The sequence below is a fragment of the Nyctereutes procyonoides genome, unplaced genomic scaffold (genome assembly GCF_905146905.1).
Source record: "Nyctereutes procyonoides isolate TBG_1078 unplaced genomic scaffold, NYPRO_anot_genome, whole genome shotgun sequence".
NCBI lineage: Eukaryota > Metazoa > Chordata > Mammalia > Carnivora > Canidae > Nyctereutes > Nyctereutes procyonoides.
In genome coordinates, this window is record NW_026575049.1 from 63,969,095 (window position 1) to 63,985,295 (window position 16,201).

The 16,201-nt window shown below is 37.3% G+C and overlaps 1 protein-coding gene across 1 annotated transcript in view; it reads right to left on the bottom strand.

Annotated features, from left to right (window-relative positions):
• WDPCP (WD repeat containing planar cell polarity effector) overlaps positions 1-16,201 on the bottom strand; it is a 346,888-nt gene that overhangs the window by 69,490 nt on the left and 261,197 nt on the right. Inside the window, exon 15 of the mRNA XM_055329451.1 lies at positions 3,780-3,939. Coding sequence (XP_055185426.1) covers positions 3,780-3,939 — 160 coding nt within the window. The remainder of the gene's footprint in view (positions 1-3,779; positions 3,940-16,201) is intronic.

Genomic DNA, 16,201 nt, shown 5'->3' on the forward strand with positions numbered 1-16,201 from the left:
GATTATAATTTTAAATATTGTTTCCAGTGAGTCAAATCGTACAAATACTGTTTCTCCTTTGCCTTATCTCTGATTCCATTACTTTTCTCCCTTGTCTTTTTTTTCTTTTTTTTACCTTTATCTCCTTTTCATTGTCTTGTTTTCTGCCATTTTCAGTGCCTTTTATTAAATCTTAATTTTAGATTATTTCCATTTGGGTGCCTTGTAATTTTTCATTTATATATTTATTTATTTTTAAATTTTTCATTTCTAAGATATTTCTCTTACTTTTCTTTCTTGAATGCAGTGAACTTTCTCCCTGCTCCTCTTCCTCTTAGTTTTTGTCCTTCTAATTCAGAGTGGGTTTCCATGTACCCAGATGTTTATTTGAATATATTTAATTTTGCATGGAGTATTATACAGTTTTCTTCTACTTCATGGTTGTTTTGAGGGAGAAGAATTTTTCTCAATTGATATGTCTTAGTTTCATTTTATTTTTCTTTGAAGTAACTATATAGAACTATTAATCATTTTCCTGTTTATTGTTTTGGTATTGGAATGTATTTTGGGAGATTCTGGTTCAGTGGAGCCCTCAGTATGGTTAAGTCTGGCATTTGTTTGTGTAAGGGTAGATATACAGACTAAAGGAACAGAATTGCAAATCCAGAAATAAATCTTTATACCTATGATCAACTGATTTTTGACAAAGGTATAAAGGCAATTGGATTTTCATGTATAAAATAATGAACTTAGACCCTTATATCACATCATACATAAAAATCAACTTAAAATGGACTTGAGTGTAAGAGCCAAAGTTATAAAACTTCCAGAAGAAAACAAAAGAGAAAATTTTTGTGATTTTTAAGTTAGAAAAAAATTTCTTACATACAAAACAAAAGCAAAATCAATAAAAGAAACCATAACTAAACTGTTTTACCAACATTTGAAACTTTTGCACTTCAAAAGACACTGTTAGAAAAATGAAAGGGCAAGTCACAGACTGGGAGAAAATATTTGCAATTATATATCTGATTAAGGACTTACAGTTAAGAGAGGTTTTATAATTCAATAATAAGAGAACTTATTTTAAAAATGGACAAAGTTTTGAATAGATATTTCACCAAAGAAGATACACTAATGACTAATAATCATATAAAAATGCTCAACATCATTAGTCACTAGGGAAATGCAAATTAAAATCATGAGATGCTAGTCTATACCCAATAGGATGACTAAAATAAAAAACACTGACAATACCAGCCACAGGTGAAGATCTGGAGAAACTGGAGCCCTGTATATTGCTGATGGGTATGTAAAATGTTATAGTCACTTTGGAAAAACAATTTGGAAGTTTCTAAAAACTAAGAAGATAAAGATAAACTTACAATATGATCTAGCAATTTTACTCCTAGATACCTACCCAAGGGAAATGAAAACGTCTGTCCCTTTGAAGACTTATATGTGAATATTTATAGCACCATTATTCCTAATAGCCCAAATCTGGAAGTAATGAAAAATGTTGAGCAACTGGTGAGGAGTTAAACAAAATTTGATAATATCCATACAATGGAACACTATTCAGAAATGAAAAAGGAATAAATAACATGCTATGACATGTATGAACCTCAGAAACCATAACGCTAAGTGCAAGAAGCCTGACACAAGAGACAACGTATTGTATGAATTCATTTATATGAACTTTCTAGACTGTATGATTTCATTTATATGAAATTCCTCTAGAGGCAGAAAGCAGACCAGTTAGTGGCTCACACTGGAGGTAGGAGTAGAAATGGACTGTAAATTGGCACAAGGGAACTCTGTGGCAATGGAAATGTTCTAAAACCACTCTGTGGTGGTAGTTGAAAACTTTATAAATTTAGCAAACATCATTGAACTCTATACTTACAAGGGGCAAATTTTATGGTGCATGTAAATTATACCCCAGTAAAACTGTTTTTAAAAAAGTAAATAAAGAAGTAGGACTTCCAGGTAGTTGAAGATAATAGTCGCTGCTTTCCTTTCTGTCTCTTAGTACTTCTCTATAATGATACAGAACATAATAAGAGAAGAAAAGAAACTACTGAAAGCCCCACCTTCAGTATGACTTGACAGAGAACTTGCAAACAATTGTAAATCAAATGGAAAAAATGCCAGATCCCAGTGCATGATCTCTAAATTCCTGGTATTCTTGTGGATTAGAACATAAACTATACCATGCAGTTTGAAGGGATAATTTTTTTTTAATGTACATCTTCTGTGGGGGGGAGTTGGGTGGGTGATAAAGGGCAAAAAGGGAGAGACACCTTCTGGCAGTTGGGTGTGAAGGAAGAAAGAAGCAAAAGGGGAAAATTTAGGGTCCTGCAAAATAAAAGAGAGCCAAAAAATCAGAAGTCATACAGCTCCATCAGGAATGTGTAGAGAGCTTCACTAGACCTTCTTTCACTCTCTTATTCCAGGATCTTCCTGTTAAATTTTTGGCTAGCCTACCATTCTGTCACTTGACCTAAGCTGGCTAGTAGAACCGTGGCTTCCCCTCTTCATTTTCTATCAAAGTTGTTATATTTACCAACAGTTTGCTCTTTTGCTGTGCAGGGTTTTTCCACTCTCAGCTGCAAATCAACTTAGCTGCTGTTTGTTCTTCGCAGCCTGTCCCACCCTAGTAGAACTACAAGGCTGAACTAGCTTGGGGGCATGAGGGGATGCGAACAGCCCCAGAATATCAGATTCCTCCTTTATTACTAGAAGTTTAATGCTTATCAAATTGTTTGCCCCTATTTGATTTTCAGAGCTTGGAAATGGCAGTTTTTGTCCAGCTTTATAACTGTTTCTTGGGGAGAGGATTTATTTACCTCTGAACTCCACCAAACCTGGAAACTCTGCTCCTTTATTTACTACTAATCAAACTATGTAGTTTGAGGCATTTTCCTCAAGGATATTTAAGAGTATATATGTATAATTAATAAGAAATATATGACCTATATTTCATATGATTATATAAAAAATACGGCCTCTTCATGATTATTGCATATAGTTGAGATCCTCAAGAGCAGGTATGTAAACTGCAGAACAGGGGCCAAATCCTGCCCACCACCTGTTTTTGTAAATAAAATTTTATTGTAAATGGCCACTCTAACTTATTTATATACTGTCTATGGCTGCTTTCATACTACAGTGGTGGAGTTGAGTGTTGTGCCAGAGTCTGTAGGAGCCACAAAGCCTAATATCTGGTGCTTTACATAAAGTTTGTTGGCCTTTGCTTCAGAGCAAATTATAATGGTAACTAACATAATTATCATTATAAATGATATTACTTTGACCAGTATTTTTATTTCACAATTATTCTGTTTATTTTCTCAATAACCCATATACTCAGCTGGATAGGTATGAAGTTATCATTTATCAGATTTCAGAAACTAATGGCAAAATTCATAAGTACGATCATATGAATTACAATTCAAACTAAATATACCAAAAATTAATGTCTTAATCTAATAATCTAACAATTCTGAAATTTAACAACAGAATAAAATTAGAATTTGATCTGTTATAGTAATTTCATGTTCATGTTGGTCTGGAATAACATTCTAACAATATTTTGTTTACATTCGATTCTTCTTCCATTGTACCTGCTTTCGCATGACCAAACTACTGCAAAGTCATTGCCATGAGAAAATGCACACTTTTTTCTTTGACATTTTGAAAAATTCTTGCTTAACTATTAGTTTGCATTTAAACAGGGAATATTTAAATTTAGTACTAAGTATTCTGTGGAGCACTTTTCTTGATTCAACATATCTTACCTATTAGAAGAGTCATTCAGTGTTCTTTGTTGAATATGTTTATGGACTGAACAAAAGGGAGGGAGGTTATCTGGAAATTTGTCTTCTCCTTGAGGAGGTAAAGATAAACCAACAAAAGCTTCATTTAGCATATCTCCTCTGTCCAAAGGCCCCAGGAGTTCTGTTAAAAAATGATCAAGATATGAGTCAAAATCAGATAACATTTCTGCTAACTCCTTTTAAGTATGATTACAGGAAAACTTTTGCATATCCCAATGAAACTTTGAAAAAATTTGTCAATTAACTATATAGTGCACAATGGAAAACTTGTAGTCCTAGTCCCCATATGACTTCTGTCATTCTGGCACTTAGCTCAACCAGGGGAATTTGATAACTGAATAATTAATATTTTCAAGTTCACATCTGATAATTGAATAATGTTTTGAAGTTCACATTTTAAAAATTCATTTACAACTTTCTCATAGTGTTTTTAACCAGCATTTTATTAATCAAACAATGTTGTTGTTGTTAACCAACTACTGGAATACTTTATTATATTGGAAAACTGTGAGAAGTGAATTATTTTATACTCCACCTGTAGAACACATTTTGAAAGCAAAAAAGTAACGTATCTGTTACAAGAATGTATATTTTCCAATAAAGTGTATAGAGAGTTTGCTACTCCCACTCATACAGATGTACAGAGCAAACTTTAAAATTGGCAACTTAGGGCATTGTTTAGAAAAATTGCAAAGCATCCTGAAGTTGTGAAAAATATATTTGAAAAAACAAACTTTATTAAAGGCCAAAAACTCTTAGGACTATACTCTGTGTATTTTTTTTTTAAACCATGTTAAAACCATTTTTAAAGTATACAGTTCAGGGCAGCCCCGGTGGCGCATAGGTTTAGCGCCGCCTGCAGCCCAGGGCGTGATCCTGGAGACCCTGGATCGAGTCCCACGTCAGGCTCCCTGCGTGGAGCCTGCTTCTCCCTCTGCCTGTATCTCTGCCTCTCTCTCTCTGTGTGTCTCTATGAATAAATAAATAAAATCTTTGAAAAAATAAAGTATACAGTTCAGTAGTATTAAATATATTCACCTTATTGTGCAAGAGATCTCCAAATTTTTTTCTGCTTGTAAAATTGATACCGTACACCCACTTAACTCCCTATTTATTCCTGTGTCCCTTCCTGTAGGCCCTGGTGACCACCATTTTGCTTTTTGTTTCTACAAATCTGACTACTTTGGATACTTCATTGAAGTGGTATCATATAGTATTTGCATTTCTGTGACTGTCATATTTGCATTTATGTGGTTGGCATATTTCCCTTTGCATAATGTCCTCATGGTTTATCCATGTTTTAGGATTTCCTTCCTTTTTAAGGCTGAATGATATGTATGTACGTAATATATGTATATATATACTACATTTTGTTTATCTATTTGTCCATCTGTGGAGATTCGGATTGCTTCCAGCTTTTGGCTGCTGTGAATAATTGTTATGAAGATGTGTCTGCAGGTATCTTTTTGATACCTTGATTATAACTCCTTTGGATATATACCAATAGGTGGGGTTGCTGGATCATTTGTAAGTTCTATTTTTAATTTTTAAAATTAATTAGAAGTTTTATTTTTTTATTTTTTTTTATAAATTAATTTTTATTGGTGTTCAATTTACCAACATACAGAATAACACCCAGTGCTCATCCCGTCAAGTGTCCCCCTCAGTGCCCGTCACCCATTCACCCCCACCCCCCGCCCTCCTCCCCCTCCACCACCCCTAGTTCATTTCCCAGAGTTAGAAGTCTTTATGTTCTGTCTCCCTTTCTGATATTTCTCACACATTTCTTCTCCCTTCCCTTATATTCCCTTTCACTATTATTCATATTCCCCAAATGAATGAGAACATACACTGTTTGTCCTTCTCCGGTTACTGTGGCCAAGTTCAAAAAGGGTGTTGCCTGAGTTCTCCTCTGGGATTTTGATGGAATCTTGTCTCACATTTAGATCTTTCATCTATTTTGAGTTTATCTTTGTGTATGGTGCAAGAGAGTGGTCCAGTTTCATTCTTCTGCATGTGGATGTCCAATTTTCCCAGCACCATTTATTGAAGAGACTGTCTTTCTTCCAGTGGATCGTCTTTCCTCCTTTATCGTATATTAGTTGACCATAAAGTTCAGGGTCCACTTCTGGGTTCTCTGTTCTGTTCCGTTGATCTATATGTCTGTTTTTGTGCCAGTACCACACTGTCTTGATGAACACAGCTTTGTAGTACAACCTGAAATCTGGCATTGTGATGTCCCCAGATACGGTTTTCTTTTTTAAAAATTCCCCTGGCTGTTTGGGGTTTTTTCTGATTCCACACAAATCTTAAAATAATTTATTCTAAGTCTCTGAAGAAAGTCCATGGTATTTTGATAGGGATTGCATTATACGTGTAAATTGCCCTGGGTAACATTGACATTTTCACAATATTAATTCTGCCAATCCATGAGCATGGAATATTTTTCCATCTCTTTGTGTCTTCCTCAATTTCTTTCAGAAGTGTTCTATAGTTTTTAGGGTATTTTTTGAGAACCATTTGAATGGTAAATGGTTCTCTAACCTTTTATTTTCAGGTTGTAGGTGTCCTTCTGTCTAAAATGAGTCTCTTGTAGACAGCAAATAGATGGGTCCTGCTTTTTTATCCAGTCTGAAACCCTGCGCCTTTTGATGGGGTCATTAAGCCCATTCACGTTCAGAGTTACTATTGACAGATATGAGTTTAGTGTCATCATGATATCTATTTAGTCCTTGTTTTTGTGGATTGTTCCACTGAACTTCTTCTTAAAGGGGAGTTTTAAGAGTCCCCCTTAAAATTTCTTGCAGAGCTGGTTTGGAGGTCACATATTCTTTCAGTTCCTGCCTGTCTTGGAAGCTCTTTATCTCTCCTTCCATTTTGAATGAGAGCCTTGCTGGATAAAGTATTCTTGGTTGCATGTTCTTCTCATTTAGGACCCTGAATATATCCTGCCAGCCCTTTCTGGCCTGCCAGGTCTCTGTGGAGAGGTCTGCTGTTACCCTAATATTCCTCCCCATGAAAGTCAGGGACTTCTTGTCTCTTGCTGCTTTAAGGATCTTCTCTTTATCTTTGGAATTTGCAAGCTTCACTATTAGATGTCGAGGTGTTGAACGGTTTTTATTGATTTTAGGGGGGGATCTCTCTATTTCCTGGATCTGAATGCCTGTTTCCCTTCCCAGATTGGGAAAGTTTTCAGCTAGGATTTGTTCAAATACATATTCTGGCCCTCTGTCCCTTTCGGCGCCCTCGGGAACCCCAATTAAACGTAGGTTTTTCCTCCTTAGAGTGTCATTTATTTGCCTTAATCTGTCTTCATGGTTCTTTAATTGTTTATCTCTTTTTTCCTCAGTTTCCCTCCTTGCCATCAACTTGTCTTCTATGTCACTCACTCGTTCTTCCACCTCGTTAACCCTCGTCGTTAGGACTTCTAGTTTGGATTGCATCTCATTCAATTGATTTTTAATTTCTGCCTGATTGGATCTAAATTCTGCAGTCATGAAGTCTCGTGAGGCCTTAATGCTTTTTTCTAGAGCCACCAGTAGCTGTAGAATAGTGCTTCTGAATTGGCTTTCTGACATTGAAGTGTAATCCAGATTCTGTAACTCTGTGGGAGAGAGGGCTGTTTCTGATTCTTTCTTTTGAGGTGAGGTTTTCCTTCTAGTCATTTTGCTCAGTGCAGAGTGGCCAAAAACAAGTTGTATTGGAACACGGGGGAGTATCACTGGTCCGTCTAGCTGGTCTTCTGGGGGAGGGGCCTGCTGTGCTGATTCTCAGGTGTTAGCACTTGGGGGAGCTGCTCTGCCCCTGCCTGCTGCCGGGCTCAGCGGGGGTTGTTCACCCCGTGGGGCCCCGGGAGGATCAGCCGCAGTTGCTATGGCAACTCTGGAAGCCTGGATTCAGCCTCCGCAGGAACAACGGGGCTCGGGGCTCTCGGTTCTCCGTCTGCAGGGCCTGGAGGCTCCGGGCGGGGCCGCTGATCTGCTCAGCTCGGGGCAGGAGCGTCCTCGCTGTCCTGGGCCCTCCGGGCCTCTGCCTGTCCCAGGGGGAGGCGGGATCCTGGGCTGTGTCCCGGCGCCCTGTGCTCCGGGGCCTGCGCTGTTGGATTCGCGCTCCCGCCCTGCAGCTCCCTCCCTGGAGCAGCTCCCGAGCCCCTCCGAGCTGCTCCGGGCTCCGGTCCGCTGTGCGGGCGCTGCAGCCCTTAGGGAGCTCAGCGCACTCTCCTGCGCTCGCAGGTGTCTGTTAGTGTCCCCGGGAGCCCGAGGGCATCCCCGCCCTCCTGGGTCCTGCTCCAACTCCCTGCGAGCCCCTTTCCGCCCGGGAAGGTTGGTGCAGCTCCTGCTCCTCCGGGACGGGGCTCTCCTGTCCTGGGGACACTCGCCCAGGCCTCAGCCCGGCTCCTCGCGGTGCCCCTCCCCCTCGGAGGCCTTTTGTTCCTTTATTTCTCTTTCCCCGTCTTCCTACCTCGATAGAAGCGCGAACTCTTCTCACTGTAGCGTTCCAGCTGGTCTCTCTTTACATCTCAGGCCGAATTCGTAGATTTTCAGGATGGTTTGAAGGTTATCTAGGTAATTTGGTGGGGACAGGTGATTTGGGGACCCTGCTCTTCCGCCATCTTGCCCCTCCCCTAGAAGTTTTATTTAAGCAATCTCTGTACCCCATTTGGGGCTCAAACTCATGATCCCCAGATTGAGTGTCACATGCTCCCCTGCCTCAGCCAGCCAGGTGCCCCAACCGCTTTTAATTAATGAACTACCATGTTGTTTTTGTTATCATTGCACAATTTTACAATCCCACCAACGGTGCTCCAATTTTTCCACAACTTTGCCAACACTTGTCATTTTCTTTTTTTTTTTTAATTATAGCCACTCTAATGAGTGTGAAGTGGTATCTCATTGTAGTTTTGATTTTGCATTTCCATAAATATCATTGATGTTGAACATATTTTCATGTCTTTATTGGCCATTTGCTTATCTTCATTGGTGAAATATCTATTCAAATCCCTTTGCCCATTTTTGAATCAAGTTGTTTGATTTTTGCTGTTGAGTTTTGGGAGTATTTTATATATTCTGGATATTAATCCCTTATCAGATATATGATTTTCAAGTATTTTCTCACATTTCATGGGTTGCCTTTGCATTCTGTTGATAGTATCCTTTGATGAGTAAAAGTTTTAAATTTTGATGCAGTCCAATTTATTTTTACTTTTGTTGCCTATACTTTTGGTATTCTCTCCAAGTAACCATTGCCAAATCCAATGATGTCATGAGGTTTCCTCCCTGTTTTTTCCCTGAAAGTTTTGTAGTTTAGGTCTTGGATCCATTTTGAGTTAATTTTCATATATGGTGCAAGTTAAGCTGTCAACTTCATATTTTTAAAAATATTGATATCCAGTTTTCCAAGCACCATTTATTGAAAAGACTGTCCTTTCCCCCACTGAATTAAATGGACTGGGTACCTTGTTGAAAATCATTTGACCATGTATGTAAGGATTTATTTCTGGGCTATTTTATTCCATTAGTCTGTCTGTTTTTATGCTAGTACAATATTGTTTTGATTACTGTAGTTTTGCAGTAAGTTTTGAAATGAGGAAGTGTGAGTCCTTCAGCTTTATTCTTTCTCAAGATTATTTTGGTTCTTCAGGATTTCTGAGATTCCATATGAATTTTAGGACGGGTTTTTCTATTTTTGCAAAATATGTCATAGGGATTTTGATAAAGATTACATTAAATTTTTAGATTCCTTTGGGATGTATGGACACTTTAAAAATAAATCTTACAACCCACGAACAAAAGGGAGGTTTTTTTTGTTTGTTTTTTGTTTTTTTTACTTATTACGGTCTTTGTCATCAGTGTTTTCTACTTTTCAGTGTACAAGTCTTTCACCTCTTTAGGTTTATTCCTATGGATTTTATTTTTCTTGATGCTCTTGTAAATGGAATTGTTTTTAAATTTTTCTTTACAAATTGTTCATTAAATTTTTTAAAGAAGTTTTTAAATTCCAGTTAGTTAACATACAGTGTAATATTAATTTTAAATGTAGAACAGAGTGATTCAGCACTTCCATGCAATACCCTGTGCTCATCAGAGCAAGCACACTCCCTTATCCATTTCCCCACTCACCTCCCCTCTGGTAATCATCCGTTTCTTCTCTGTAGTTAAGAGTCTGTTTCTGATTTGGATGCCTTTTATTTATTTAATTTCTTAATTGTTCTGACTGGGATTTCCAGTGGCTGTGTCAAAAAGTAATAGAGAAAGAGGGCATCCTTGTCTTGTTCATGATTATAGAGGAAAAGCTTTTGGTTTCACTACTGACTATGATGTTAGCTGTGAGCTTTTAATAATTTTAATATGGGTTTTTTTTTACATCAAAGTAGTTTCCTTCTACATTTAGTTTATTGAGTTCTATCATGAAAGGGTATTGGGTTTTGCCAAATGCTTTTTCTGTATCAATTGAGAAATATATATTGTTTCTGTTCTTTATTCTGTTAATGTGGTATATTAAATCAATTTATTTTTGTAGGTTGAACTGTCCTTGCATTCTAGAAATAAATTATTACTTGGAGTATAATCTTTTTAATATGCTGCTGTATTTGGTTTAGTAGTATTTTGTTAAGAATTTTGTATCAATATTCATCAGAGATACTGGTCTATTCATTTTTCTTTTAAAGATTTTATTTATTTATTTATTTATTCATTAGAGACATAGAGAGAGAGAGAGAGAGAGAGAGAGAGGCAGAGACACAGGCAGAGGGAGAAGCAGGCTCCATGCAGGGAGCCTGACGTGGGACTCAATCCCGGGACTCCAGGATCATGCCCTGGGCCGAAGGCAGGCACTAAACTGCTGAGCCACCCAGGGATCCCCTGGTCTATTCTTTAGTGTCTTTGCCTGGCTTTGGTATTAGGGTACTAGGAAGTGGAGCAGGGACATCAAAGTATCCCCGAATTGAAAAGGCATTTTGAGGCAGGAAAATGAAGGAGGTGACTCCATACAGTTTACACAGAATTTTATTAAGGGTAACTTATTGATGGGGGGAGAGCAGGTGGAGGATGATGGCAGCTATACACTTATTATCTACAAAATCCGGGCTTTAGTCCATAGATATTAGAGTGAGGGGACACAAGGACAGTATAGTGAGCTCAAAATGTTCACATGAACCTCAAAGGGTTCGCATGCACCTAATTGATAGCTAACCTTTAAGCAGACCCTGTGGCACTACCTGTGTGTCAGGAAGGAGAAAGACTACGTTATTGCTAATAGAGTCATGGGAGGCCAGAACATGTCTCCCGATCCTAGCCTTGGCAGGATTTCGAAGGTATGTATATTAATCTCAAGTGGGCCTGGAACACGTAACCCCAAGGGAGGTTATTGAGTGAAAGTGAACCAGATGGAATCAGTATTGTCAGCATTCCTACACAGAATAATGATGGCTTCAAAGAGTGAGTTTGGGATGTTGTTTCCTTTTCAGTTTTTTGCAAAAGTTTGAGGAGGATTGGTGTTAATTCTTCCTTAAATGTGTAGTAGGATATCCTAATCCATTGAAGCTGTCAAGTCCTGACTTTTCTTTTTGATTTATCCATTTCTACAATTTATACAATTTACAGTTTTATAATTTGTTGGCATGTAAATGTTCATAGTACACTTAAAATCCTTTTTATTTCTGTGGTATTGGTTATAAGAGCCCCTTTCATTTTTTATTGTCATTTTTGAGTCATTTCTTTTTTCTTTTTTTTTCATTTCTTTTTTTCTTAATCTAGCTTATGATTTGTCAATTTGTGTTGAAGATTAAAAAAAAAAAACACCTCTTGATTTCCTTGATCTTTTCTACTGTTTTTCTGGTCTCTAATTTATTTCAGTTTTGATCTTTTTTATTTCCTTCCTTCTGTTAACTTGGGGCTTAGTTCTTTTTTTCTTTAGTTCTTGAGATATAAAAGTTAGATTGTTGATCTGAGATCTTTACTCTTTTTTTAATGTAAACATTGACTGTTAAAAACTTTTCTCTCAGCACTGCTTTTGCTGCATCCCATAAATTTTGGTATGTTGTGTTTTCATTTTCATTTGTCTAAAGATATTTTCTAATTTCCCTTGTGATTTCTCCTTTGATCCATTGGTTATTTAAAAAGTGTTCCTTAATTTCCATATCATGGTGGTTAATTTTATGTGTCAACTTGACTGGCCTGAGGTATGCTCAGATACCCAGTAAAATGTTATTTTGGGGTGTGTCTTTGAGTGGGTTCAGGAAGCAAGCAGCATTTGAATCAGTAGACTGAGTAAAGAAGTCCACTTTCACTAATGTTGACAGGTATCATCGGGTCTGTTGAAGGCCCAAATAGAACAAAAGGGCAGAGAAAGGACAAATTGTCTCTCTCTTCTTCAACTGGTATATCCATCTACTGCTTTGTGACATTGGAACTCCTGGTTCATGGGCCTCTGGACACTGGAACTTACAGTCTATTTGCCTGATACTAGTACAGACAACTCTGCCCACTTGTTATCGTTTGCACAAAATATCTTTTTCCATCCTTTTATTTTCAGCCTGTTGTTGGATCTGGTTTTTTTTAATCCACTCAGCCAATCTATGTATTTTGACTGGGGAGTTTCATCTATTTACATTTAATATAATTACTGATACAGAAGGACTTACCATTGCCTTTTATTACTTGTATTCAAATGTCTTACAGCTTTTTGGTCCTTATATCTCTTAGTACATTTTTTTTTTTTGTATTTCTTTGTGGGTGTTTTGTTTTTGTTTTTGTTAGTGATATGCTGTGGCTTTCTTCTCATTTACTTTTTTGTGTATTCTATAGTTTTTCTTTTGTCTATAATTTTGATTACATAAAATATCTTAAAAGTTAAAAATCTATTTTAAATTGGTAATTTTAATTACATACAAAAACCTTACTTCTTTACAGTTCTGCCCCTCCGTTTGTTATTGCTAGAAATTATATCTTTATATATTGTATACCTGTTAACACAAATTTACAGGATTTTTGGAGGGGTTTGCTTTTTATACTCTCATAAGAATTAAATGCAGATTTATGCAGCAAACTCACAGTAATACAAGATTCTGTATGTGCCCAATTATTTACCTTTCTTTACTGGGTAACTTTATACTTTCATGTTCTACTATGTTGCTGTCCATCATTTTTCTGTTTTAATTTACAGGATTAATTAATTTTTTTTTGTAAGGCAGGTACTGAATTCCTTCAGCTTTTATTTAATCTGGGAGGATCTTAATTTCCCATCAGTTTCAAAGCACATTTTTACAGGACACAATAATCTTGGTTGACAGTTTTTTTCTTCTAGCCCTCCTAGTATACACCCCATTGTCTTGTGATATGCAAGGTTTCTGCTGAGAACTCTAATAATCTTACCAAGGCTCCTCTGCACATCATGAGTCATTTTTCTCTTGCTGTGTCTCTAAGATTCTCTTTGACTTTTAACAGTGTGATTATAATGTAGGTCTTTTTGTGTTTATGCTAGCTAATTGGAGTTCATTGAGTTCTTGAGTTTGTGTTTTCATTTCTTTCCTATTTTCCTAAGATTTAGGAAATTTTCAGTCATTCTTTTTTAAATGAGCTCTAGGTCCTTCTTTTCCTTTTGGGACTCCTATAACGCATATGTTGGCCACTTTGATGGTGTCCCATAAGACTTTTAGGCTCTCTTCACTTTTCTTCATTCTTTTTTCCTTTTGTTTCTCTGACTCAATGACTTCAAATGACCTGTGTTCAAGTTTGCCAGTTCTTTCTTCTGCCTGAACAAGTCTGTTTTTGAACTCCTCGGGTGAATTTTTCAGTTCAGTTATTCTATTTTTCAGCTTCAGAATTTGTGGGGGGGCTTTTTGAAATATTTTCTCTCTCTTCGCAGATATTCTCATTTTGTTCATGTATTGGTTGTTTTCCTGATTTGTGTAGTTGTCTTTGTTCTATTTAATGTTATTGATCATTTTTATGACAGTTATTTTAAATTCTTAGGAACTTTATAGATGTGTATTTCCCTTCTTCAACTTACGGGGCTTATTTTTAATCCTTGATCAGATCATGTTTCCCTGTTTCTTTGTATGCCTTGTGACCTTTTGTTGAGATTTTTCTCATTTGAAAAAAATAGTCATCTCTTCTAGTCCTTATGGACTTGTTTTGTTCAGGGAAAGATCTTCACCAAACAGACTAACTCTAGCAGTTCTGGGACCTCTCAGACCTTCTGATGTGTCTTTGAGGTTGTGTGTGAGCTTTTATTTTAGTATATATTAGGACATTTAGTATATTTTATTTTAGTGTGTGCTTTTGCCTATCTTGATGTCCCAGTTTTTTTTTCCCCTCAGGAAATTTCTATTTCTATTTCTGTTTAATTCCTCTGCTCTATTCTCTTGCCCTGCCTCGTGGTGCCTGCTTGCATGACTGAAGAGCCTTGGCTGTGCACCAAGGCCTTCACACCAAGGTCCTCACCTGTTTTCAGTGGTCTCCAGCCTGATATGCAGACTGTGCTGCTGGCCTTCTCATCAACACTCCAAGCTAGGAAGGATAGAAATCAGTTCCTTGTGCAGCTCCCAAAGAATCCAGAACACTGTACTTAAGTTTCCCTCTATTCTTTCTGTCTCAAGGGAGGGGCTGGCTTCTTCCTATTGCACCACACTACCCAAGGGGAGGGGTATTGTGTAGGGTGAGCAACATGCAATGAGCCCTTTTACTTTTATTGGAAGCCACCACTTTTCTTGTTTATGCACTGGTGTGGGTGCTGTAGTCCCTTAACTAGTTTCTAGAGTTCTCACAAAGGTATTTTGTTCCTTATGTTGCTGTTAAATTGGTGACTTTATGGGAGAACAGGGGCCTAAAGATTCCTATCTTGCTGAATTCACTCATTCCACAAGTGAAGTCACTAGTTTCCACAATGTGTGTGTAAAACTGTAACAGGTAAAAAACAATGCTTTTAAAAAATTATTTATTTATTTATTTATTTATTTATTTATTTATTTATTTATTTATTTATGAGAGACACAGAGAGAGAGAGGCAGAGACACAGGCAGAGGGAGAAGCAGGCTCCATGCAGGGAGTCTCACATGGGACTCGATCCCGGGTCTCCAGGATCACACCCTAGGCTGAAGGTGGCGCTAAACCGCTGAGCCACCCAGCCTGCCCCAAACAATGCTTTTATGTAGACAAAGATGATTGCATTTATTCTCACATTGAGTCCTTTTCCCAATTCCTGGTGTTACCAATTTTTTTCGTGTCCCTGACAAAATAGATGTGGTTTGGAGTCCAATAATTTTCAGTAATAAATTCTGCTTGGCAATCTGCTAGTATTATCTTAAGGATGATGAAAATGTTTGTAGGAAGTGTTTTCATTTTTTCTTTTAAAGATTTTATTTGTTTATTTGACAGAGAGTGAGGAAGAGTGAGAGGGAGAAGGATGTTCCCCACTGAGCAAGGAGCCCACTGTGGGACTTAGTCCCAGGACACCAGGATCATGACCTGAGCCAAAGGCAGATGCTTAACTGACTGAGCCACCCAGGTGCCCCTTAGGAAGTATTTGCACCAGCAAACTTATTTTCCAGAATACCATTACATGTGCCATTTTTACTCTTTGTTATTCATAAAGCTGAAATGAAAATGTATAAATCTCTGTCAGTAAACAGAGTTTTCAGGTGGTTCCGTTTTCAAATGTGAAAGTAAGTTTTGGTTATCCACATAAGCAAACTTTTATTGAGAGTCTGCTCTATGCAGGTTGCTCTACTGACTGGGGGATATAAACATGAAAATGACATGATCCCTGTCCTTGATGGGCTTATGGTTTGATAGCAGGATAGGGAAAATGGTCAGGAGAAATAGAGTAACAACATAGAGGCAGGGAAAAAAGTTCTCAGAGGATACCAAAGGGCTTATTTTGGGTCATTTGTGCTTTTAAAAATGCTTAAATGTGCTTCCTTGAATATAAAGTGTAAGTGAGATCCACAGTAGCAGCAAATGATTATTGTTGCAATTGGGGGAAATGTCAGCAGAAGGGAAGAACAGTTAGTAAAAAAGGATTAATTCAGCAGTCTCATTATTCTTAACTGTTGTAAGTCAGATGGTCTTACATTATAGCTATATTAGTGTAGTGTAATTTAAAAATATAATATTGAGTTACTAAGTTTCTGGGAAGACTGTAGGCATGGCTAGTAGTTTGGTGCCACCTAGTTAACAAAGCATAAAGTCTTAAACTAGCAAACTACAAAGAGGCAGAATTTTGTTTGGAATAGAGCCAAAGGGTAGGGGAGGGAGAGGTCATATAGCCTTAGTGATCTATTACTTTTATAGTCATGTATTTGTGTCCCATAGGCAGAAAGAGTAAGGGTTTGGGCTAAAAGTTACTGAATTGGGGAACTTTATGTGTTTACCAGAAAGCAGGAA